Source organism: Pyrgilauda ruficollis, unplaced genomic scaffold (assembly GCF_017590135.1).
Source record: "Pyrgilauda ruficollis isolate IOZ18807 unplaced genomic scaffold, ASM1759013v1 scaffold2, whole genome shotgun sequence".
Taxonomy (NCBI): domain Eukaryota; kingdom Metazoa; phylum Chordata; class Aves; order Passeriformes; family Passeridae; genus Pyrgilauda; species Pyrgilauda ruficollis.
In genome coordinates, this window is record NW_024519206.1 from 7,088,594 (window position 1) to 7,116,162 (window position 27,569).

A 27,569-nucleotide genomic window follows, 5' to 3' on the forward strand; every position below is an offset into this window, starting at 1 on the left:
GAGTTTCCTAAGAGCACACATGGAAGTCCTTCTCAAGGTAATAATGTTCTCAAGTTGTTTTCCTGTTGTGGTTTTATGTGAGAGTTTGCCTCATTGTCTGTTGGTCCCTCATCTTCCATGGATGCTGCTGAGGTCTCAATCAGCACATGATTATTTCACCATCTTCCATGTTTATCTTGTTTTGTGTGTACTTGAATTGAGTATATGTATTGTGGATAGAATATAGGCCCATCCACTTAATAATTAACAATGCACATTTATGCTTTACTATGACTGCATCACTAAAGGAAATGGCTCAATCTAGGCACGATCTGAGAGCAGACTTCAGAAAAATTGTTTGCAAAGATAGGGTTTATTTTTTAGGATATCATTATCCACTTTTTTCCTCTTCTTCTTTGAGTAATGCATAGAGTCATGAGTATATGGCGATTCAGTCTGAGTATTATTTTGTTTGCTTGGGTGCTGTTTTGAGGTTTTTTTGGAGGGGGTAATTTCAAGCATTGAACTGAAGAATTATTACTGATTTTGTGAAAATACTTCCCTGTTCTAAGACAACATTAGATTAGGGAAGTGTTGGATTTTGTTTTTTTTCTTTTCATTTTTTTTTTTTTTTTTTTTTTACAGGCTTGAGATACAGATACAAAAAAATAGCTAGGAGAAAAGAAACCAGGTGTGTTACAAACACAGGCTTATCTGAAGCACCTGTCCACATATACACGTTGAGCCATCATTAACGGTACGCAGCCGCGTGCTTGGAGAAAGCAGCACAAGTTAAACTGTTTTATCCATAGGAAAAGGTTAACCGTGACAAATAAGACATCCAATGAAATACTCTGTCTACACACACACACACACTCCCTCTGATTATAACAACAGCAAGTTGGCTAAATGAAGTGACAAGACTGAAATTCCAGTACTGCAGCAACTGCAGAAAAGCACTGCAAGCCCAGGAACACAGTCTGTGATAACAATACAATACTGACATTACTGAACTCTGTCTTTGATGATCACTGGGATAATATCAACCTAGTGAATGAATATATGACTACTAAAGTTAGTTGGGTAGATTGTGGGAAAATTAACTTGTATTTTCTCTGAAGTACATCAGTAATTGAACTTTCCACTCTTGGACAGTTGGCCTGATGTTTCCCATCACCGTCATTCCTCCTCATTTGTCCTCTAATATTACCAACTATATTTGTCCAGCTCCCCAAATCTGTGACTTTCCAAGGCAAGCTTTCATTTTCAGATGACCCTACTATAGTCTTGAAGAGGTTTTTTGGTTTGTTTTCCTTGGGGTGGTGGTATCTTTGTTTTTTAAAGCAAATATGATTTGACTACTTCAATACACATTTTTCTTGGATATTTAGCTCGTATCAGTGACTCCAGTATTATTAGGAAGCAGATGGAACTTCTCTTCTGGTATCTTGCCATCCTGACAGAATGATGGATGTGAGCAATTGAAAAATCTTTATCTTGTTCTACATTGCTCTTAGATGTTTTCTAGCTCCTGCTTTGAATCTGACACATGGCTTGGCGTCCGCTTTTTATGGTCCTTCCGTGCTTTGTGTTTCCATCAGGTTGAATGTTACCCACATTCATTCACAGCTGGTTACACATACATCTCTGTTTCTTACCTTTTTTTCTCTACTTAGACATAGTATAGTACTTGCGTACATATCACAGCTTTGAGATTGCCATAGGAAAAAAAGGGCTTGTTTGGCTTGAACACAGTAATTAAACCTTTCACATACACATGCTACTGTCTCCAGCATTCCTTTCAACTTAGTGTATCATTTTCCTTCCAAGGGGTAAATTGCTTTCTGATTGGTACTATGATAAAACTAGATTTGTAGATGAGGAGAGAGCAAGGGATATCATGCTCAGCTTCAGCAAAGTTTTGAACACTGGCTACCCCAGCATTCTTATATCTAGCTTGGGGTATTATGATCTTGATTGCTGGAGAGATTTTTAAAAAAAGACTGACTAGATAAGGTGATCAACAGGTAAGAGGGCAGCTCCAGAGAGGTCTAATAGCAGACTGCAACTACCTATGAGGAGGTATCAAGAGGACAAAGCCAGACTCTTCACAGTGGTACATATGACAGGAGGATGTGAGACATATAATTTATGTTGAAATGAGAGATTCTGACAGCATGTAGGAAAAAAAAAAAAACCAAAAAAAACCATTTCCACCATAAGGACAGTAAAGCACCACAATGGGTTGCCCAAAGAGATTGTGCCATCCTTGTGGGCTTTTAAAATCTAAATGGATAATGTCCTGAGCAATGTGCTCTGCTCTCACAGCTGACCCTGTTCAGAACTAATGACTTCCTGCAATCCCTTCCAACCTGAATTATGGTCCTAAAACATCAAGAGCCCTATGTCCAGCACAATTTTATTCAGTTTTACTTTCCTGTCCTTTCTAAACATACATTTAGATTGTTTGTTATTAAGCACAATTTCTGCCATACCATTACAAAGTTCATACAGCAAGTTCCATTCATGTTGGATTAGAGACTGTGCTTATTATTTGGCAAGAATCTATGAGGCAATGTGCAATGTGTTGTAGGTCACCATTAGTTTTCACAGTGCTTTGGAAAAACAGTAAAAATTAAAAGAGAGTGTAATTCAATCAAGTGTAGGTTTCTGCATATAGGCAGGAAGAATCACCCAGGAAAAAGCCAAATGAGGTATGAAGTAATGTAATTCAGAATAGTATCAGAAATTAACAACAAATCACAAATCAAATACGAATAAAGAAATTCTGCTAATATTAAGAAGCATAGATATTACCTAGAAAACCACAGAGAAGCACAAACCAGAGATGCAGTTCCTCAGACATAAAGAGCTGCTTAAAACACTTTTCCTCCTAATTCATTCAAACTGTGAATTTGAACTGAACTTCACTTCCCTACAAGGCAGAACCAAGAAGATACATGCAGGGCTTTCTTTTTTGTATTATTGCTTTAGTATTTAAAACTGCCCTGAAGAAATAAAGAATGCAACAGTTCCTTTAAACAGTTTTGACTATGTAAATACTAATGGAAAACATTACTTAAGAGTTCTTAAGTGATTTGTTTTTCCTTTATATTTTTATAGGACCTCCAAAATGACAATATAGATTTAGTATTATAGCTGCTCATAAACCATTAATAACAACACAAATATCTTCTTTATAAATAGGAAGGTAGAAGGTCCTGAAAAATAATTCCGGTTTGAATGTGAGGAAGTAAATTTATGCAAATTGCTGTCAGTCACCTATGTATTCATTTCACTAGCAAAACAACATTATAAATGATCTCTAGCCAACAGTTCTTCATTTGAAGGCATGTGATGCAAATATTTATTCAAAACAGAAAACAAAAATCATTTAAGGATAAGTCTTACCACGCCAATAGAAAAGTAGTTATTGATGATGTTGTAAGGCACTGGGTCTCCTTTCTCATCTTTATCATTGGGTATTACTTCGAATTTCCACCTGTCCAGTAAAATCTCTGAGCTATTTTCAATGTCTTTTAAGATCTTCATCAAATTCTCACCTTCATACCCTAACAAAACATAAAACCAGTTATTTAATCAAGCATAATAAAGTTTCATTACATTTTTTTTCTCTTTCTAGATGGCTGAACAGGACTCTGAGCAACCTTATCTAATTGAAGATGCCCCTGCTCATTGCAGGGAGGGCTGGACTAGTTAACTAACCTTTAAAGATCCCTTCCAACCCAAAATATTCTATGATTCTATGACTGGAAAAATGAAAGCAATGCATATGAGACCTTAAAAGCAGGATTGTGCTTGAAGCATTGACAATTTTCCAGCACTTGTCATTAAAAGAAGCACAAATACAATTAAGCATGTAAATTTAGAATAATTTTACAGACTTCAGTGGAAATCAAATTTGTGATGAAGAAAACAATTTGATCTTCAAAATTTGTGAATCTCTTGAACTTTCTAAATGATCCATAAAGCTAAGGATGGACTTTGCAAAATTTTCTTGAAGAGAAATTAATCTTAATATTTAAATTCCTTTGATCTCAAAATTTATGCAAAAGAGGCATATTGCTGTTTTGTCTGACAAGACACTGAAAGGTTAAAAGCTACCTACTAATTTTCACGGATTGTTTCAACCTGGTTTAGCATATCAAATCCAAAATTTCAAATCCATAACTGATAGCATTACAAGCAAAAGTAACATTGTTGCTTATTTCAACAACTTCTTTATGAGCCTCATCCTGCTTTGTAGAGAGAACTTACTCTTAGTTGCAAATAAGCACTCACATGTAATTCACTAAACTGAGTAGAAAACTTGTTTATGCACTCATGAGTATACACAAAACATGTGTGCATGAAGAAAAATTGTGGGGGTTTTACTAAGTGACATTATCAAGTCTGAGTATTATTCAGAACAAATGACTTTGTAATAGATAGTTAAGATCTGTGGATTCAGTCCTTCTTCAAAGCAGAAAAAACAAGATTTCCTATTCAAGCAGTATGTACTGCTGGTCTAACAGCTTTAGCCAGGCAAGCTACTCAAAGCCTCCTTGCTCAAAACTCATTGCTGACGTGTTTGTTTATGGTTGCCGCGAACACTTTTGCTAGTTACTGCTAACCACCACATGACAGCAGCATGCACAATTCGGTTTCTCTGCATCCTTGAGATCACTCACCAGCAATTTAGTTTCTGGAATCCCTGTCTCCTCTCCCATCTATGGAAGTTCCAGAAAATTTCTATTATGGTATTGTTTACCACAAAGCAACTTGGCAAAGAATGATGAAACCCAGAATATTTCCCTATTGTTTTTTCTACTTTAGACCAAATGGAACCACTTAAGTTACAGAACAAAAATAAAAGTGGAAGTAGGGACAGGTCCCAGTTAATGTAATTAAATGTTCTCATGATTGACCTTAGAACAGCAGATTGCACTAGTGACTTCCTATGACCTCTTTCAGTTATTCTATAGCTCTATGAACAATTCAGAAAGTTAAGCAAGGGCTGATTTCAATAGGCTTTGTCTCATTTGTTTTCCTTTTTTGTCCTAAGACTATGAGAATGTAAACAATCAATAGTTGTGACAATAAAGGAGGTTTTCAAATGATTTGTCAGAACATTATGGATAACAAAGTGCTATAGCATGAAAACTACTGAGAATTTGCTAAAGACTATCTGGCAACAAGGCAGACATTTGGAAAGGAAACTGATGAGACAGAAGAAGTAAGATATCTGCAAAGGCTGAGAAGTTCCAAATAAAACAACCAAGTTCCATACAAAACATCTCAACTGAAACAACCAAGACCTGAAATAGACCTGGCTATGAGCCCATAAAGTGAAGTGCTTTCACCACAGACTGAATCTTGCCTAAGATTTTCTTCCTTGTGTCTCCTTCAAGTTATCGTGTAATACAGATTCTGAATGGAGTTTTTTGGAGAAGCTGAGAGAAAGTCTCCATACATCCAGGAAAGGATGCAAAGGGTATAAAAGGTTAGATTTTCTAAATATTATTCTTTCAGCATTCTTTGCCTTCTCATTTTCTGATAAATAATACCACAGCACATTGTCTAGAATCCTCTGCAGGAAAACAGAAAGGGAGTGGGTCAAAGAAACTAGTCTGAGGGTAAGAAATGCTTTAAATTTAATATTTTTAAAGATTAAAAAAGATTAAACTACTCTTAACCCATTACTAGATGTTTTCAGTAAGCCTTTCAGAACAGTCCCAATTAAATCCCATTTAAGACTGCTCCCTTTACAAGGTATTGATCAAAGCTATAACTGCAATACAGATGGTAAAAGCCAACCAAACAGCTATACACTATTCTCATTACACCTTGGAACTTTGGTGTCAGCAGAAGCTACAAACAAGGTATGAAGTGTGATTGCAACCTTTAATATCTTACATCTGTATACAAGAATTACAAACAGATCATTGCAAAAATAGAGAAGGTGATAATGGCTCTTTACGAAAACAAATCCAAATGTAGATGTTGATGTAAGTTTTTCTTTTATTTTAAGTCAGTAATAAATTGCATTTTGATTTGTGTTTACCTCCTCCCCATCTCAGACACCTTGCTAAATCATTGCCAGTCCCAAGAGGCAGGATAGCAACAGGAGGATGCTTAATCAAGTTCGCTTTCTCTGTGAATAAAGAAGGAAAAAAACACAACTAAGGAACAAAAATTATCTAATTGCATGGTATTATATAACTGTGTTAGGTTTTGTTTCAGTGAAGGACTTGCTTTGTATATGAAATTATGCTGCCTGCTCCGCAATGAGCATTTCAACAAGTCAGTCCATTTTGTAGTCCCTTCTCACTGGATATTTAATCCTTAATCCTAATTTACTCATTTATTATCATAAGGATTTTGTAATCCTAATTGACTCCTTTGTTATCATTAGGACTTTGTGAATCATAGCTATGACAAACATTCATGAACAATGATACTGAAGATCTTTCCAAGAGTGAATATGGTGCTCTTGCTCTAGTTCTCACCTCTGCCATTCCCAGCTGTGAATACAGAAGAGTAATAGTTAAGGGCATGAATAATGAGGTGAACCTTCTACTTTTTCACCTGGGTGACCAAATTTGTGTGAAACTGTGTTTTCACCTGGATTTGTGTCTACACCTGAGCACCACTACCAAGAATTCACTGGAACTAACACAAGACCTTAGATGGGTTTGCCCGTCAGAAATTAAACCTCCAAAGGGAGCACTTTCTGATCAAGCCTATAAGTAGCAATTTTGTATTTATTAAACAATCCTTTGAAATGAATGAATTAATAGCATCTTTTAATCTTTGAATTAATAGCATCTTTACTGGTATTTTTGTAGCATTGTAAGCCCAAGGATCTTTTCAAAATTCAATGAGAAATGCCTTGTCAAGGAACACAGTCTTTCTGAAAGCTTGATGATATATTTCAAATAAATAATTTGTCAAATTTCCCATTTAATGTAAATGAGCAGCATGTCTATTTTAAAAGTTATATTTAATTAATTTTTATAGAATTATGCACAATTATCAGCAATAATCAGCAGGAGTTATCTATACAATGGATGTAGCAGGGAAATCAATATTTATCAATATTTTAGAAAGATTTAACATTCACATAACCAGTTTAATGGAAATCTTTGAGAGAATGTAATATTTAATAGAGTGATTAAAGGAAAAGTTTTAAAGTTTCAAACTGATGAGAATTTTTTTTTTTGTTTATTTTGTCTGTCTTTTATTTTTGTAACTTTCTTTTTTCTTGCTGTGCTCTCAGCTAAAGCTGTTTGTATATCATGAGAGCAGGGAAGACCAAATTAGAAAGTGTTTAGAAACAGGTGTACCCTTACACTTTATATGCTAAAGTGCTTTTGCCTCCTAAAAGGCAGCATTGAAAATATATTTTCTGCACCTATAAAAAAAGATGGTTCCTGGATCCCCCAAGTAATTTCTTAGCTGCAGAACATAGTATGTTACTGAAAGAGAAAATAACTTCATGACATTTTAGAGCTAATGATAAAGAAACTTTGTTTCTTCCAAGTTTAGGCAATGCACTTGATGTTTACGTACATTAATTTATGACTCTGAAAGCTATTTGAGAGCTACTTGCAGTAGCTTGCATTTGCAAAAGACTTTTTTCCAACCAAGATTAGAAATATTCCTTTGCTATCATTCCTTCATGACATCAAGTTTATTTTTCAGTGAACTTTTCTGGTCCCCCACAAAGCACACACTTTTAAACACCTCACTTAAGTTGAGTCTTTTGATCTCTCTTGATCCACTTCCTAATTTATGCTGTAACACATGCCCACTATTTTTCTCTGCAGCCTAACACTAAATAAATGATCATGTGATGTGGAAGACATTCTCCTCAATAACCTTTGAGAAGATCAAGCATTTTAAGTCTGTAATAACTAGACTTGTGGGTCTTCCTTATGATTTTTACAGAGGACTTTGCAGGCAACTGACCAAAAGAACTCCAGAACTGAAGTACCTCTTAATACATTATCTTCATTTTGCGATAATGTAGCATAAACAAAAATTTGGTAACCAAAAAAAGCAAGTGAGCTAAATTAAATTTTCTTAAAATTAGCAAGTTAGATTTGATTCAGTTGGGGAATAGACTTTGAACTGAAATTAAAATAGATTAATTCAGATTTCTTGCTTTCAGGAAATCCAGAAACACTGTCTAGAGATTTTAAATAACTTTTGCAATTTGAGAACCCTTAAAAATAATCATGTCCCAAACTAACACATTTCAAAAATTTAAATGAACAAGTTGATGCTTGAAATAGCTGTATCCATGCATTGGTATATAAGGAAGACCATGAAAATGAAAACCAAGCAAAACTGTGTGAAGGCTATAGATTACCTATGCAATCCAAAATCCAGCCTACTGTTCCATCTCCACCACATGCTAGTACTCTGAACTCAGCAACATCGCGGAAAAAATTTAACCTAAAAAGAGTAAATGAAGATACCTAATTAAGATCAATATAATTGTGCATTATGTAAACATGTTATGGCTTAAGACATTTTGTAATAGAAAATAGCAAATGATCACTTAAAAATCACTTCTGCTTATGCATTCATTTTTAGACAGATAAAATCCAACATTATTATTAATTATTACCAGTATTATCTGAAAAATTTCAAACAAAATTAATGATTCAAGGGCTAATATGGTGCACTAACACTAGAAAAAGTTTGGACTTGATGGTTGGTCCAATCTTTGTCTGACTTCAAATCTTGTTTGAAACTATTGTCAAAAAACATTCTCTGTTCACTTAGTTGTAAATGGATAGGTAGTCTCTCAGGACAGAAAAGTCTAAGTTGTCTAAATATCTTAGCCATAACATTTATTTCTGAAGTTCTTTCTATGAAGCTATATGAAAACTTCATACTTCTGGTAGAACACTGGTACATATTAAGCTGAACATTCAGTGGTTGGTAAAAACAACTTAGCCTCATGGTTTAATACAAAATGAGAAAGCATCAGATTGAAGATCCTCATTCCATCATCCTAAAAACCGTATTTTAAAAGTAAAATATCTTTGGCAATATTTGCCTGGTTATTTCTTCTTCCATATCCATCAAGTGAGTACCACCACCTCCTCATCCACTTCCTTCTATAACAATGTTGCATAATGCTGGAAAATGAGGATATGTAAAACAACACTAAGGTTCAATATTTTAATTTGAATGCATCAGTTCAGGATAGCTTTTGACACATGCTGAAATCAGTCCTTACGCATAAACTGCCAATAGACAAAAAAGTTTCAGTAATTTTGTCGTATTACTACGTATGTATGTGTATGTTCATTCACATATGTTGTATTCATTAGTGTTACAGATATCTTAATGGATATTCTATATTCTAGTCACCAGAACTGATATCCAGTTTGCAATCTCCTAATAAATGCACAACTAATATATTTAAACAAATTCCTGAATACAAATAAATATAGATAACAGCTTGCAATTGTAATGCTGCAGGGAGAATGTAGTTTCTGCCCTTAGGAAGTTTTATAAATCTTTTGGACCTCTTGATAAAATCAAGAACATGAAAAACTACAGAGTAAAAAATCAAGAATGGGAGAAGGAAATGAAAAACACAATGAATAAAAAAGTTATATAATATGTAGAATAATAGACAGGCCAACTTCTTGTTCAATTAGGTTTTGACCAGAATTTCAATTTTAGCCAAGTTGCAAAGAATTAAGCCCATCACATGTCCCACACCCTGTAACTTTCTTTGCTCAGAAGAGCTCTTAAGCAATTTCAAGTGCAAATATAATACTGAAGGATGCTTACTTGCCCTGTATTAAAGGCTGCCTTGCCGTTCTCACCCCTTTTATGCTCCACTTCACACATCTGCAGAAGTGCTGTAGGATCTCCTGTGACCCAAAACGTTGTGTGCCAAATCTGACTGGGTACATGTGGGGAACACATCTAACACTAATAAGAGTATGTGCTGAAAGATCCTCTGCTGGGAGTCACCTCCCAGCACTACAAGGGCAGGCATTGAGATGTGCCCTGGCCCACAGGTGTGCATGTCCATCCCTTCTCATGGCCTGGCATAGAGACAAACACCTCCTGCCACCAGTGTTCTCACTGCAAGCCAATGTGCTGGGCTGGCAGAGAGTCACCAGGTGTAATCACATTGCTTCCTACACTGAAAGTATGCCAGCTTAATGTAAAGTCAAATTATGGCCCAGAGGTGATGGCAGGGTACTGATTTCTAAGTATTTAAGCATTTCTAGCTCATGGAAAAGAAAGTCTGGAAAGAACCAACCAACCAAAACAGCACCAAAAGCACAGGGTTGATTTTAGCATTGCTCCAGACTGGGAGAGTATAGACTTAAACCTCTGTCTCTTTTTATAAACAAGCTTTTTCACCATATGGATATCAGAGATCCTTTTTGTTTTGACTGTATAGTTAGTCTTCATCAATAAAGTGTAACTTTAAAAAAAGTGGGGGACTGAAAAATCTGGTGAAACCATATTGTCAAAAACATTTTCAATAAGCTGCATTTGTATTTCCCTTGGGGCTTTTTATATTCACAGACAGTGAATTTTCAAAGCAAAGTATAGCACTAAATTAACATAACCTTTTCTTTATATAATTTTAAATATAAAAATTATAGATACATTATATAAAAATCTAACATACAAAATACATAAAAATAATGCATGGTACAGTGTATATTTGCATGAATAAATGCAGTGTATATAAATATACTATAGCAGATATAAATATTTATAAAATCAAATTAATTTATAAAATTAAATATAGTTATATAATTATATATGTAAATAAATCTTATTCATTGAATTAGAATGTGCAGCCTACATCAGGAGTTGGGAAGGGAACACAGTTTTCTGTTTCATAAGGCTTCATTCAGACTCAGTGTTGCAATTGTATAGAAAGAATTTGACACATTTCTTTAGAGATCTTTATGGAGAAAGTCAGTACTGCTTACCAAGAAAATTGCACTCAATTAGTGTTTTAATAGCACCTGTTATTTTTTATCTACCATTTTTTCACATGGTTTGAAAAGAATTAAAAAAAAAAACTGCTGGAGAAGAACTTAATAAAAGCGGTTTAAAGTGAAACTAAAAAAAAATTGAAGTAATTGTAAAGATTTTGCACAATGTCAGCTTAAGTTAAAAAACCAGAATTTTCTTAGAAAAATTTGAAACTCTGAGAGTGATCAACACCAGTCTAATTTTATTTTATCTTGCCAGAACCAAGTATTCAAAGGCAGTTACTGAGTTTCTGCTGATGAATCAGTAATTTCCACCTGAAAGAGGGCAACTGTTTCAGCTACCTAATATTACTCCAACTCAGTTTTTCATAATCACCTCATCAAGTCCATAGGAATGCAGGGGATCTATTTATGAAAAAAATACCAATGTAGAGGATGTAACTATTTGATTTTGTATTATGCGGTTAATTTATTTATGCACAGGCACCAAGCACATACACATTCTTACAGAACTGTTCAGAGAAAAATCTAAAGTATTTATTTAAATCTAATTAATTTAGTTTATTAGAGCAAAACTGAAATTTTACTCACAATAATGAAAATATAAATTGCAGTATTTTCCATTTAGTTACCTGTACATGACTATTCCTCTTATACCCAAAAGCAGTGCACTATGCAGAACTTCAGGTACTCAGCCACACAAGGTGGCATAACAGCAATGCATGAAATCATTCAGCATTCTTCTCTCACAGTGAAAGCAAAATTTAGGACTACCGACAGCCCAAAAGAATAATCCACTAGTGGATCTCAGCATAGGTTTCAGGTGCCAACATCACAGATGTCATAGAAGCAAAAATATTGTTAAACAGCTGCTTAAAATATATCTCTAATTTCAGGATTTAAGTCTCATATGTGAAGATCGGGTGAATTCTAAGTTCTACTGGTTTGTGGTATACAAAAATAATTTTTATCATTAGAGTACCACGAACCCACCATTGCTGGCTTTGCCATTCTTTGGCAAAAATGTAATTCTTCCAGGAAAATATGGACCAGATCCAATATTTTGTTTGTATGCAATTATTATCTTCTAAAAATATTCTTGGTGTGTATACCTTCCCAGAACACTCTGGGTATTCCAAATGTCCAACAGCAAAGAAATGATCTAGCAATCAATTCAAATAATTAAGGAAAATAGTGTAATTTTCATAACAGACCTATTGCTTTGTGAAGGTAAAAAAGCCCAGATGCTGTAGATTCCCAATTGAATTACAGTGTAAGTTGCAGGGATTCAGCTTTGCTGTCTTGGGCATCTTTTAAGTGGGCAGAATTTAAGATTTAGAAAGGCCTGTTGAGGCAAACTTGCAGCTCGAATTCAAAAAATAGATGCTCTCCAAATTAAATGCTTATGTAAGTTACAAAGAAATACAACTTTTGTGGATATAATTTCTATAATAGTGTATAAAAATACCATAAATTAAACATTTTAAATAATAGAACTTTAGGGAACAGAGGCCTTTTCAGAGAGACAAAGACTTTGTGAAACGCTGACCTCTCTACAGTGTCCTGCAGCTCTGTGGCTCGACTGCTATTCAGCCTGCTATTATTTACCTCTCTGTGAGGTGAACAATAACTGAATTTCAGATTCTTCAAGATCATTAAACCCACAATAACAGTTGTTGTCAGAAGTAGAAGACTCCTATAGAGATGTAACAACCAAACAGGGAAACTCCTTTCATGGCAAAAAACACAGGTGCCAGGCACAAATTACACAATGCATCAGCCCAGCAATTTTCTCGTCACTGTGTTAACTGTGGCAGTCTGTAACTGCGGAGTACCTTTTATGCCTGAGTTCAGCTGCAGAGCTTACAAGGTTTTTCCAGCTCACTCATATCCCTCTACTGCCAATTAAAGAATGTCTAAACCATTAATTATTACACCCATGTTTAAAGTGTGCTGTTGCCCTTTGGCTTAGAGATTCTTGATTTTCAGGCCTCGCAGCAGATCTCCATTACTGGAAAGGAATCAGTGCAAGAGTCGCTGCCATGAGGCTTATTTGCATCACGTACATATTTTTATACAGACTATGTACATCACATGTGTTGACATAAACTGCTCCAAAAACCCTAGGTCAGGCAGGCAAAGAAGCTGCATGAAACGTCATTGCTGCTGTTCCTGCACTTCCCCATGTACCACCCAATCTATTATGAAAGTAGGCAACACATGCACTTCAGTAATTGTACATTGAGTTGTGACACTAAAATTCACTGTCATCTTGCTCAAAATATTTTTCTGTTGTCCTGCTGTATGCCAGCATAGTTATAGAAAAATATAAAAGAAATGGTATTAAGAAAGGTGGGGCTTTTTTGTGGTTTTAGGGGGTTGTGATTTGGTTTGGGGTGTTTTTGTTGTTATTTTGAAGTCCTTTTCTCCAACACATTTCTCAGCATGAACATGCAGAGAAAAGAGGTAGAACAACACACAGTAATTGAGCTGCTGACCATTAAAAAAACCCCAAACCAGCAGTTTCAGCCCCCCTAAGATTTGCAATTTTCTTAGTCTCCTAGTTCTTTTTTTTCCTCTCTCTGCCCATCGAAAAGGGATTACAGAGATTTTTTGACAAAAATTAACTGGAAATATCAATTCATGTCAGCCACGGATGTTTGGAACACAAGCTACAAAACTTCTTTCTTGATGACAGCAGCCCATGAGAAAAATACCATCAAAAATTAAAAACATTAACTTATGGGTTAAAGCAGAGAGGTTGGCTCTAACAAAAAAATGCAAATTCTTAGCTAATACTACAGATAATCTCTACGTTGAGTAAACATGGCTGAAAATAGTAATCGAAAGAAAAAAAAAACACATCTCAAAATAGGCTCAACTAAAATGTACCAAAGTAATCATAAATGTTTTAAAATAAATATACATTATGTTTGTCTCTTTCTAGTAAAAGTAACTTACTGGGATGAAGAAATACACTTCTGTTTTTCTCTGTACTGTACAGTACACTAATCTGTTCCATTTTGACCTAAATTTCACATGCAATATGAAAAAAATTAAATAAATATAAAATTTGGATTGACAATCCACTATAACTGGCATTACAGAGATGAATGAATGGGCAGGTTTTATTATGCAACTCAGCCCTCACAGAAAACAAGTACTGGTAAGCGAAACACCAGAGTTTATTCAACTTTTCACTAAAGGACCAAATTATATGCAGCTTACAAAGTATTGCCAGGGGCAAGAAGTGATGGCAGGAGACAAACTAGAAATTTAGGATTATTCATTTCAGTGAAATGAATTAAAAATATACCAAAACAAGCAGCGCCTGTTTGAAAATTAATTAGAATTTTCTTCAAAGTGACTCTGAACTAAAACTACTTCGATTTCTAATAGAAAGTGAAATTGAAAACATTTTCTGAAAAACACTGTCCTGGTTCAAAAGACAAATGTTTAAATTGCTTCAGTGCAGGGTTTCAGCTTGAACTTAACACTGCCCTCTTGTGCCTCTGCCTTAAAATGCATTTTCCTTCACATAGCAAGATTCATGAAAACTAACTCACTTATGGACAGAAATGCGGCCAGATTTTTTTTTTTAATTTCGAAGAAATAAGATGACTATGAAATAAAATATTCCAGGGGTTTTTTTTTGGTTTTTTTTTTTTTTTTTTAATCATCCTCTCAATTTCTAGCATGGAATTTCTACTACACAGTATGTAAAACAATATTAGTTACTAGTTTTGTCTCAGTTAATTCTTCTAGTCTACTTATTCTTTGAACTACATTTTTCACACATGCCAATAATAGCATAAAATCAACAAACTTCATTTGAGTAAAAAAAATAGCAGTAGCATTCAGATACAAGACACATGCATGAAAGAAATCATCTCCATTTTTTGGGCTGGTTTTGTACCATTCAGCAGGTTAACATGAGCTGTACTGCAGTGCACGATATCTTAATTTCTAAAAGCATTGAGCCCAACATGCTTTTCACTTTCATTAATGTTACACACATGTAAAGGTCTAAACAAATAAAAACCACAAAGATTTAAAAGAAAAGTATTCAAACAACAGTGTAAACTTAACATCAGTGAACATATGCCTCCTAATATCCTTCTGCAACTCTTTTCACTGATGTAAAATTTCATGTATCAGCGACAAAATAAATAGCACCCATTACATACAAAATAACACACAGAGCAGATATTTAGTGCTTCTCTGTCTAATTTTCTTCTACCAAAGCACCCACTATTTAAAAAGAAGACAATATCACGTGGCAAAGGTTGGTGTTTGATACACTGTAATTCTCCCATCCTCACAGGAATGCAAGTTAAGAATCACAGAGGAAGCTCACTAAGCAAGGGACTGCAATGCCAGCTGGTTCAGAGAGCACTTTGGTCCATATTACAAGTCACTGCCAGCACAATTCAGCCTGGCCAGTCATTTTCCAACCACTACATTTCCAAGATAGTGTAACTAATAAGAAGTGTGCAGTCACCAATACATTACAGACACTCATGCATGTGCACATATTTTTTTATGTATGTAAAAGAAATGGAAGTCTTGCTGGTCAGTCTTTGAGGCTGCTGACATCTGCAACACAAGTAACCCCCAGGATGCTGAAAAGGCAGTTAAAGGTACAAATAGAATTAAGTTTATCCCACAGTTCTTACAGAATAATACATGGTTTTCAGCAAAACATATGAAACATAGCTTTACTTGTAGAGGTAAACAAATAATACCTATACATTTCTGCAGCCATTCAGAGAACTGCAGTGTTGATACATTCCAAACATGCTATATGTACTTCAGTCTGTTCATTTGATTATACAGTATTTTATTAAATGAGTTCCTGGTAATAATATTAACTGTAGACTTACCCTGGCATTGGTCCATTTCCAGAAAGACTATAAACTTGACGAGGATTTAAAAGGTACTGAAATTTTCTATAAATTCTGAAGAGGTAAAAGAGACAAGGAGAAAATATTTACTTACATGTTTGGAATTTTTAAAAAAACCTTTCATAAGAAAGAATTAAAGAAGTTAGAGCATACTACAATTATTTGAACTGCAGGATCTCATTTATACAAAAAATCAAATACTTGAACACAGCAATTATAATTCATATATAGAGTGTATTGTGGGGTATAAAGTTGAGACAGAAGTACTACAAGCTATTTACATTTCAAATGCTGTGTATAGACAGAAACAAACTACAATAAAAAGCTATAATTACGCAACAAAGGATGAATCAAAAAAGCATTTTGGAAAGCATATTGATTTGTATTAAAATAAATCCATGGCAAAGGAGAGATTTCTTCCTGAAATTTATTGCAAACACAGAACTACAAATATAATTAATTGCAAAAGCTAATTGGCTTTGCCACCCACCAAATATGTCCACGTAGCATGGAACATTCTGATAAAGAAAACCTGTTCTCAACTACATTTCCTCAGGATTGCACTTGAAAGGGAAGAAAATGAAAAGGATTTGAAGCACTGTTTTACTAAATTACACTTATTTTAAAATTATCTGAATAATAGGAAGCAATTTTTTGATACAGCATGACAAGCATTGCCCTATCCCACATGGGACCCCATTTGCTGTCCTACCCTCAGCAATTATTTCTTCTAAAGTGTAAATTTAGAAATTTGGGTTTACTTGCCCTAAAAGTATGACAGAGATTTTATTTCTTCATTACAAATATTAGAAATGTAATTTCCTTAACTGACTGGAATGCAGTAGTGATTCTTTTCTCAAACAGAACTAAGAAAGCACACAAAAGAGTTGGAGCTCAGAATAAATAAATATACACCTGGGATGTATGGCAATAGTTTAAATTATAACCCCCTGTTTCTTTGTTTTCATTTTAGTGTTTCTGTCCTTAAGCTAATTAATATTTTAATGTTTTTAAGAAAGCATTTATTTTTTCATTGAAATATTGCTTTTTTCTTTATAATCTCTTAAATAAAATAGAAGCATAATAAGACCTGAATTCTAGGTTAAAATGTCCACGTTTTCAAACACAGCACAATAAAACTGTCTAGACACAATCTATGTGCACATTCAGGGTTTTTTTTTCATATCTTTTTTGTAATAGAAATGCATAATTTATCAACATAGCTGGAGAGCAAGTGTGTAAAAAGTACTGAATACAAACAAATTCATAATTATCTGTAAAACTGCCCAATTGGAGTATTTTCTTAACTTCTCAATTATTTAGTGATATCAGCTTCATCAAGCATTTCATTCAAGCACACTCACACAATATATTCCTGATGCTATTCCTGACAGAAAGTCAGTATGAAATGACTAGTTTCATTTCACAGGTATGCACACATCATTGTTGATGGCTGTGACAATGATTAAATTAGACATTTGACAATGGATTTACAACACACTGTACATATTCCCATTTCACAAATGTAAAAGGAGTTCTCTAGCTAGTATGTGTGATTCGCTTCTCAGAGATGTGTAGAATTTAATCTGGTCAAAGGTGATGCTAATTTCATTTGTGTAGCTGGCCATAAGAAGTTCATGAACAGTATTTTTATGAAGTCCCAAAGGTCTAAGAGCTATTTTCCTAAAGTTTGGTGCTACAAAACATACTAGCTGTTACCTACACTCACAGTACTGTTCTCAGGTCTGAGTGAAATGCTATAAAAGCCTTCTTAATAAAGAGGAGGCTAGGTTTTTCTACTTAGAACCCAGAAGTCCGACTGCAATAATGAAGAGATTACACTCAATTGTACTTGACTCAGTGCATGCCATTCATGGCTACCAGTTGAGCATCAGTACCTGCTAATCACTCCATAATGACTCACTGCAAATGACACATCAAGCTTTAAGTTATTAAACACATTTATGTATTCTAGTCTGTGTAAAATTCATAAATTGATGGCTCATTTATATTCATACGTTCTCAAAAAAAAAAAAGTTAGAAACTGTTTATAAACGTTTTCCTCACACTAAGCTGTACACAGACCTAACAGGGTGACATGGGGAAGCCAAAGAAAAGGGATAGTAACTCAACCCTACAGTTTTACATCTACAGTACCAAACAGTGACACAGACTTGGCTCTGAATGCCTTGCTTCCACACATGGGGAAGGCATTGGATGTGGTTTCCTTGTGACTGGAGATTTGGGCTGACAATGCCATGAGGTGGTGTGGTGGGAAATGCCCCAAAAGACATTTCTGTGATGAAATGCAATTTCAGGAACTACGTCAGTTTATGGAATTACCACTTGTCAACAAACAGCTGTGCTTCTGTAACTACTTCTGGGGTTATTCTGTGATCTGGAAACTAAAAAGATTCAATTTAAAACAGAAATCCACAGAGAAGTTTCTTCATTGCAATATTTCTTTTTATTTAAATAATGCCCATGATGTCATATAAACCTCAAAATACTTGCTACAATAACTGAGGAGGCAGAAAATTATCTCAAGAGTGGCCAAAGGAGCTGGCATCAAGTTTAAACAGCTCAGTTGCTGAAGAAAATACTTTTGAGTGCACCTTGAGCTGAGTTAGATTAAGCTGTCGTCTGGGTAAGAGAGAAAATAAATGGCCAGAAACTAGCTGGCAATTCAAAACTGGCAATGAAGTTGACTACACTGTGGAAAAAAAGCTGGCCATGGCAATGCCTTCTACCATAACTGCGGATGCATCTTCAGTCCTCTAGGGTCTATTAAAGATGTGGTTAATATGGGCTTAATTTAACCCTGATGTCAGACAAGGAAGAAGCCAAGGACTCCTCTCCAAAATAAAAAAAATGCTAGTTAACGTCTCTTCCAGACATACAGTATTTGAAAAAGAACATTTGAAAGTGCTTTTACATTTTGTCTCAATGCTAAATGAAAGCTCAGAAAAGCAGATTAGTCCGAGGGGAGGAGGGAAGAGCTACTATGAACCCAAGTTATTTGAAAACAGCAAAGGTTAAAAATATCATCAACCTGTACTGCACAGACACTGAACGTGGAGTCAGCAGGAAACGTGAGTGTACGGAAGCTGATCTCCAGTGCATCCAACAGCACATTTGTCAAGGAAACAATTGTGTAAACTCACCCTCTGGTCAGGCAAATAAACTGGAAAATGGGGAAGTGGAAATCAAAGTAATGAGTATGGCAAAACAACATCATGATTTAGAAGGACTCTTTTGTGAGAAACATTACCCTTAACAACAGCCTTTAGAAGCACTAAATGCTTGTTGTATATTCTTTCTGTTGAAAGAAACTATTTTGTGAATGGCGTACTATATATATACATTTTACACACAGATTATTGAAAACTGTTGCCCTGATTAGTCAGATCATAAATGCAGACATCCCAAACCGACAGCCCTAGAATGAAATGGATGTTCTGCATTTTTTTTTTTTTTTAATGAAATTAACTACATCTGCCCATTTCATGCAAAACCACTGAAAATACGTTGTGGTGTGATATAGCCTGAGGAATTCACTTGCCTGAGTTTGATGAACTCCTATTCAGTCTGATGCTCAGTTTAAATCCATTTCTAGTACATGGAAGCCTTAAATTAATAAACTTTAATTCTATTTTTCTACTTTCTCCTTAATAAACATTGACTTATATTTTTATTCCATTATAAACATATGTATTGTCTATTAAAAAATAATTCAAGTCCAAATAACTGCAAATACACTGGAGTGTCACATGATGGGCCATTATTAACCTCCTAATTGAGAAGAAAATATAATGGTGCTATTGTCATAATTCTTTATTTCGCAATTACATCTGAAAGTCATAGCACTGGTCCTTAAAACAGAAACCTATTCAGAAAGAATACATTTATCACCACACATTCTGAAAAACTGAATTTCCAACATAATGAAAGTTTCAAAATGTATTGATAAGATACGTTTGTAGAGAACACATTTGTGTTCTGAATGCACTTTTTCTGCATATCCATTTGTTTCCCTCCACCCCTCTGTTTGAACATTTAAAAACTAAAACTAAACAACCAAACTTCTTTCATCTTTAAGTGATCCTCAGTGTTCTTTTCTTTTGCATATCAGAGATTTGAAAAAAAAAATACAAAAAAAAAAAAAAAAAGAGGAAACAACCATGTATTACTGGGGGTGTGCATTTATTCAACTGGTTTTCAGTTGGATGCATAAACTCTCTCCAAGAATAAGGCGATAAAATGGGCTGGGTTACCATATGGTAAAGCCATAAAATCTTGTATGGGGAACTGAGGGAACGCGGGAGTCTTGACAATCTGCACTAACCTTTCTATGTTCAATGTAAGTCAATTAGAAATCTTGTCTTCATTCACTGTGATCTCTCAAATACAGAGAATCCTGAGGCACAGTTTTCAGTAGAAGATTTTGTGAATCTGAATGAATCAAGATAATGACATTCTGTTCCACAAAAATTAGAAGGTTGTGGGTTTGTTTTATTTTTTTTTTCCCTCACTGCTGGGGAAAAAAAAAAATCTTACTTTTGTTACAGTGTATCCTCTAGTCCCACCCTCTTAGCACTTCACCAGATTAAAAAATTGCAATAATCAAAAATCCTGACTTGAATGCCATTTACTTTGAAGTTGGACTCGATGATCCTTGTGAGTCCCTTCCAACTGTGAAGAAATCTGTGAATCACCATAACTGTGCATTTTGCAAAGTAATTTATGTCTTGAAATGTCCTGTGATTTTACTTTCCACAACATATAACTGCCACAAAATTGGAGGGCAGGGAATATATGGGAATTTCTTCCTGGTTACTGACTGTAAAGCAGATAAAACCCAGGAAAACGAGAACAGTTCAATAATACTTCTCCTGAGAATGTTTCATCACTTAGATTGAATATTCAAACTAATATGCACTCTTAGCATCCTTATTTTATATTTCTGCTCCTGGCATTGATATGAAACATTGACACCTCAAAAATGGACTGCAAACCCCTTCTCCACAAATAGTCCATATGTGGACTTTCTTCAACCTTTTTGAATCTGGATTTAGATCTAGCTGTGAGATATTATGTCCTAATGATGAATGACCTGAGATATGTTTACACGACTATGCAGCTGACCTTTTGATGTGCTTCCCTTAGATATATTGAGTGCGACCTTGACACATTAGTATGTAATTTAACATTTTGTGTACATGTGGTATCAAAGCCAATTTAAGAGGCTCTTACAATTCACTATACTCAGCTGCTGGTGCTTGTCCTGATACTATACACTTAATTGTGTAATGACACTTGTGGATAATGATGCTAGTGAATGAAGTGTGTTTAGGGCATCCATTTTTAAAATTTAAATAATTCCTGTGATCTGTTTGGCCTCAGTAACAGTTTCACTGACAAACTGAGAAGTGTTAGACTGCAATACATGAAGGGGAATAGGAGCTTGAGATGGGGATCAGATTTTAAACTTGATTTTACCCTGGAGAATATCTAACATTAAATGACACCCCTGCTGCATTAAGCCCATTCAAATAGTAACACTTGAGACCAATTATGAGCTGGGAACGGAAAGCTGTGAAACAGCATTTCATTAAATTGTTTCTAGGCTATAACTAACTGTGTAAGTGCAGCTCTCTAACCTGCCTCTCACCTACGTAATTGCAGACTGGATCGCTGATCTACTCACTTCATATTGGTACTATAAAAAGTCAAGCTGAGTGCTAGTGCAGATTACCTTCCACCAGACCCCAGACTGCACAGCAGACCAGGGCTGCCTCACACTGCTACTGTGGCTGAAACACAGAAACTCAGGATGGCTCACACTGGTTTGCTCCAGTTGCAAAGGCATGTTCTTGAAACTCCTTAGAACTAATCCTTCAGAACATTAACTGCCTTTGACACACCTAGCTGATATCTAGATATACCAGTCCAGGGATTACATAATCAGCTCTCAAGTGATAGCCAGTTCTCTCAGAGGTCTTCACACACAGTTTTGGTTAATGCTCCTTAGCTTTAAGAATTACCCTAACAACTACTCTGCAGGTCTTTATTCCCTTTGACAGTTTACTTTTAGGGGCACAGGAAGATGTGATCTAAGGGAGACAGGATGGAGAAGGTAGGGAAAGCTGACCCACTGTAGTTTACTAGCTTGTTTCCAGGCTTTAGAATCACACTGCATCCCTCCTTTTTTGCTTCTCGTTACCCATATCACCAGTATCCACAGGTGTCACCTTCAGCTGGACCCTGGCCAAAAGCCCATAATCTTTTTTCAGGACTTGAAGTTACAGCACTGACATGGTGAATTAGGCTATAAAAATTTAGCGATTTATGGGATGATCAAAAATGGCCACACTGTAAGCATGTGGAATCCTGAAACATGCTCTGAAAAGTCTGTTTAGGAGGCAACTAATTCAGCATTCCTGCCTGAGTAGGAGGAAAATGCTCCTTACTACTTTACCAAGCCTCTGATACATTAATACTTAAACTAATAAACTCAGACATTTTCTATTTAAATAAATGTAATTGCTGACATATGTAAAATTAATATGTCTTTGTGTGATTTGACTCTAATAATTCAATTGGATTCTTTGAATGCTTCCTATTTACAGAAATCAAAAGGTGTCTTTGAAGGAAATCTTATGAAGAGGCTTGAGAGCCTCTACTACTAAGTCTATAAAAAGCAAATCATACATTAAAAAATGGAATACTGCTTCTAATTTAAACTACTGACCTGCCTGTATAATCATTACATAGATTAAAAGAAAACTGTTAGCACTTTAAAGTTTTAATACAAGATATGGCAACTCACATCTTCATGCACATCTCACAAACCCATGTACTGAATATAGCTACTTTTTTTTTATTATTTGAAACAACTATTCTATAGAACTAACTCTCATTTTTAACTGGAGAATTTATAGGAACAGAGATATAGGATGTTCAACTGTGAGGAATAACAATATAAAATGTTGGATTTTTTCCACATATACAGACTTGTAAAATTCATTTTTAAGCATTTCACAGACCAGAAACAAGAAAGAGAGGGGGAAAAAAAAAAAGAAAAAAAAAACCCTTACCTTTCTCCTTGTTTCCCACCACTTTTAGGATTGACAAAAACTAAAAGTGGATGAGTGCCTGGAACTGGAGTGATCTAAAAGAAGGGAATAACACAGCCACTCGTTAATGCTGTGTGTTGCATTCATTTTTTCCTATAGTAGACAGAAAACAAAAAGCTTAATGCAAACTCTATGTTATGCTATGTAATCCAGCTGGAAGCAATACCATAATTTGCAATAATCCTCACTTCATTAATTTGCCAGAAATTGTGACTTCTCTTTCAACACTGTCTGTTTAACTGCTGTGTTGCTATTTTCACCAATAATGCCACTGAAATATTGAGGTACACACATACATATCTCTCTATATATAGATACATATTTGCATGTGTGTATATATATATATCTATATACATATATATATATACACACATATCCATCAGTAGAGAAGAAAAATTTAAATGCAAATAATGCATTAATTACTCTGACAGTAATTTCCTTTAAAAAAAGGAAAAGAAAAAAAGCTTAAACTGTATTTTGGAGTGAAAAATGACATAGTATGTATTATATACTAGCATATACTACGAAGGTCAACTATAGCTACAATGGAACATTGAACTTAACAGATTTTTTTTTTTCATTATGGCAATGAATACCTGCAGTATTTGATATAATATGAAATCACACACTTTTTAAGACGTGGCAACCATAACATTAAGGAATTCCTTTAAACACCTGAGAAAGCTGAAAAAATTAAGAAGGTAGAGGGGTAACCATAAGGTAGTAAGGCAAGTCTTAGGAAAAGAATGCTGATAAGAAGGAAGGAAACAATGACTTCTAGAATTATTTTTTTTTACATTCTTTTGTGTATGGAAAGTTTCACACATTCATATTAATATTTAGCTTTACAAACACCATCATTCTAAGTAATAGGGTTAGTCTGTATTTTCAGATACTCTGAGATGTGTGTGTTCATTGCCTTTACTCCAAAGACTAGAACATAAAAAAAAACAATACATGAGATGATCCCTAATACAGGTCTTTAAGCCATGAAGCTAGACTATTCATATCTTGAAGCACCACTTTTAAACTTATATAAATTCCAAAATGTTAGAAAGTATAGTTAGAGTTCAAAGTCAACATCTTCCAAGTCATACACTAACAGCTTCAGAGATGAAGCTTGGATCATCTGCATTTCAAAATGACGCAATGAAAGGCCTTGCTCAAAGTCCATATTCATAATTCCTGAAATAACAAAATTTGAAGATTTCATAAAATGTAATTTAAGGCAGAACCAAAGAAACATCATACCTCAGGAGTTTTACAGGCATACTAGAGATATAGGCATATAATCCTACAAGGCATCTAAAAGCACTTTTCTTTTAGTAGGAAAGGTAAAGCACTAGTGTGTCAACTCTGTTCATGATTTCACAAAAAAAAACCAGAATCAAATCTGTTCCAATACATACAAAAATTAATGGGAAAGTCCACAAATTCAGTGGTATTAAGCTTAGCATGAAACCAACTCAGTATCATCTGACACAGTAAACTGCTGTGTGTTGAAACATACATCAAATTGCAGAATACAGTGAAGTTTGTCATATATTTAATTTTTACCCACTGTTTTAATCAATTTTAGTTATTTAGCCAATTCCCATGGTGTTTATTCCAATGAACTAAGTGTAAACCAATGGTGCTCACTGTGACAGAGATGGAATACCTACTGAAATCCCTTAGGACGCAGGTTAATTAATGAGACTCATCCTAAGGTTATACATGATCTATTACTTCCTCTAATTAGAAATAATAATCCTGATCATTATGCTGGTTAGCTAGAAAGAAGCAAGATGAATGTGCTTAACTATGATTAATTGTCTTTAAGTTGTGCAGACCTCCACTGCCACTAAGTTATCTGCTCACTCTGTCTGATGGAAGGAAGGTTTGGGCTTGATCTTTTTCTCAACAAAAGCTAAGTGATGGAATTTTCTATTTCAAATCTTCCCTTTCAAGACGCAATGAGATTATTTCAAGTATAAGGGTTTGGCTCATCAAAAAAAAAAAAAAAAATCTAATAACTAGTCTGTATGCCACACGGTTCCAAAATAAAATTTAATTAAATTTTTACAGCTTTTCCAAATTACTTCTCCAGATAACATACGGTATTTTTATATAATGAAATGCAACTAAAGATTTAGACTAAATTAGTGACCATTTTCAAGCCCTAATCTAGCACAATTTAAAGGCAATCTTCACGATGTTACAGGACAAGTAACTTAAAGTAAAAAGAAAAAACAAAAAAAAACAGTGGTGGAGCACTTATATATAGTTTCTCCCATATTGAAAACAGAGGTCTAACAGCAGTAGTATCAAGATCTTTGCTTTTTTACCTTGCATCTTTAATCATAAACAAATGCAATTAATAATTAATACTGATTAAGCTCTCTGAAATAAAACCCTTGCTCACTGAAGATTTTGTTAAAATGAGACCATGCCAGCAGAATCAGAGTAGAAAAAAGAGAGTAGCATGCCAGATATGGGAGAATTAGAGTAGTATACTTTGATCAGATACAGAATGTTTTCTTCAGACCATCTTTGGGCAAAATACTAACATTAATTGCCAGTTATATTTATAGCATCTTACATACTTGTGAGAAGAACTGAAAAATTACACAATCTGTAAGGGAAAAAAGCCCTAACAATCTCATTGACCCATCTTTTCAGTAGGATAGCCTTCCAGGTCCACTCTGCCTTCACAATAATTACATTCACAAGAAGTTATCATTTTTAATGCCAATCAAAAATTAAATATTTGATGCTAAGATGGATTCCTGCCACTCAAAACCAACTAAATCCATCCGTGAGAAATAAAGACCACAGTATAATCAGCAAATTAGGGCCATATTGCAGAATTATTTCTGACGTTATCATCATGGTACCATGTCATACACTACATTAGAAATGTGTCATTACAGAACACCAAGCACTTCAAAAAACACCTCAAATCTATTCAATAATAATTCTACCATCTTTGTCCCCACTCTCTTTTTCTCCATCTCTAGCAGTAATAAAGAAAAGCAAGGATGAAAGGCAGGCTTTTGATTCATCTTGGAAAGACAAGACAAAACACAAGTTTTGGAACACACTAAAAAACTTAGGGGAAATCTTATGACCTGAAAGCAGAACATATAGTAATTTAAACATTTTTTGTTGAAGAATCAATGGTGCTAAAAGCTGCTGTTTTGAGTAGACCAAGTATTATATCCTAGGCACAGTATCACATGAGTGGGAAATAGAGACAAAAAATAGCAGAAAATAAACTATAAGTAATCTAATGCTTGGAGTAGACACAAAATTTGTAATGATAAATGGTGCTGCAACCAAAAGGAGATGCCAATGATGCTCCTCTAAAATACTTTGTCTCACGGGAATTGCATGGATATCACACGAAAGTTAGAAAATACTATGTGTTTCCTTTAGCACAAACTTAATAATCACACTGTGACAGAAAAAGAAAGCTTCACTGAGCTTTCTTTCAATTAAGGCTCTAGCATCTTTTGCTTCATATTTTGTCACAAATGATCTAGATAGCAACGAAGCCTGTGAAAATGGTAAGTACAGGAAGACATTCTTGAAAGCAATGGATAATGATTGCTCTAATATCCAACTATACCATCAATGGAGCATCCAAGTAACTGGATAGGTTTTAGGGTTCGTTTTTCAGGTTTTGTTTGGATTTTTTTTCCCTTCTTTGGGTTGTCATAACAAGAATGTTTGACTAACCTAAAACACAAAACAATACAATAAACCTTCCTATCCTGACACAAGATGAAATAATTATGAGACATAAAGTAATTGATAAATGGTAATGGAATCTTTTTACTGAAGCCCAACTGCAACATATCAAAAGATAGAGCAAACAGACAACTAAGCATATTAAATGATTATCACATTGTTATCGTGATGATAATTTAACTCCTGAGGACATGAAGCAGGAGCTTCCTGCATATGGACACTGATTTCACTCAAAACTACTCATATCTCAAGGGAAACAATCAGCAGTTCAGGCATGCCTCTAAGTCACCACCCTAAAATAACACTACCTAATTACACACATGAGTTTTTCTTTCAAGCAGAAAAACTTCCATTTTTATTATAGATATTGCCAGTAATGAAAACATGTTGCTTCTCACCACTGTTAATGTTGATATGCCAAATACCCTACTTAGAAAAACCTGGACAAGTAACACCCTTGAAGTTTACTCCATCCATTTACAGGTCCAAATGAGAACAGTTAACAATTATCAGGACAGAGTTAAATGAATAATGTAAATTTACACAACATTGCGTGATGTGTAAACAGATACCAAAATAAACTATTCACCCCATGACAGAAGTGTTTTAGAACTAGTCTTTCCTCCCCCTTATTGTCCTAGGAAATCCTAACAATCACATGAGAAGCAGATATGTATCACAGGATTCCTGAACCAATGGAAGAATTTACCTATTGACTTGTTAATAATGTAAAAGTGAAATATTAGAAGAGTGAATGTATATTTCCCTTTAAGCATATTTCACTCTTCATACCTGAAATTATCTGCTTAATATTAAAATAACAATAA

The 27,569-nt window shown here is 34.7% G+C and overlaps 1 protein-coding gene across 1 annotated transcript in view; it reads right to left on the reverse strand.

Annotated features, from left to right (window-relative positions):
• The window catches only part of DGKB (diacylglycerol kinase beta), a 335,774-nt gene that overhangs the window by 187,618 nt on the left and 120,587 nt on the right, over positions 1-27,569 (reverse strand). The window contains exons 15-19 of the mRNA XM_041466733.1: positions 22,972-23,045; positions 15,854-15,928; positions 8,354-8,439; positions 6,044-6,133; positions 3,391-3,551 (exon numbers count right to left, since the gene is read on the reverse strand). Coding sequence (XP_041322667.1) covers positions 3,391-3,551; positions 6,044-6,133; positions 8,354-8,439; positions 15,854-15,928; positions 22,972-23,045 — 486 coding nt within the window. The remainder of the gene's footprint in view (positions 1-3,390; positions 3,552-6,043; positions 6,134-8,353; positions 8,440-15,853; positions 15,929-22,971; positions 23,046-27,569) is intronic.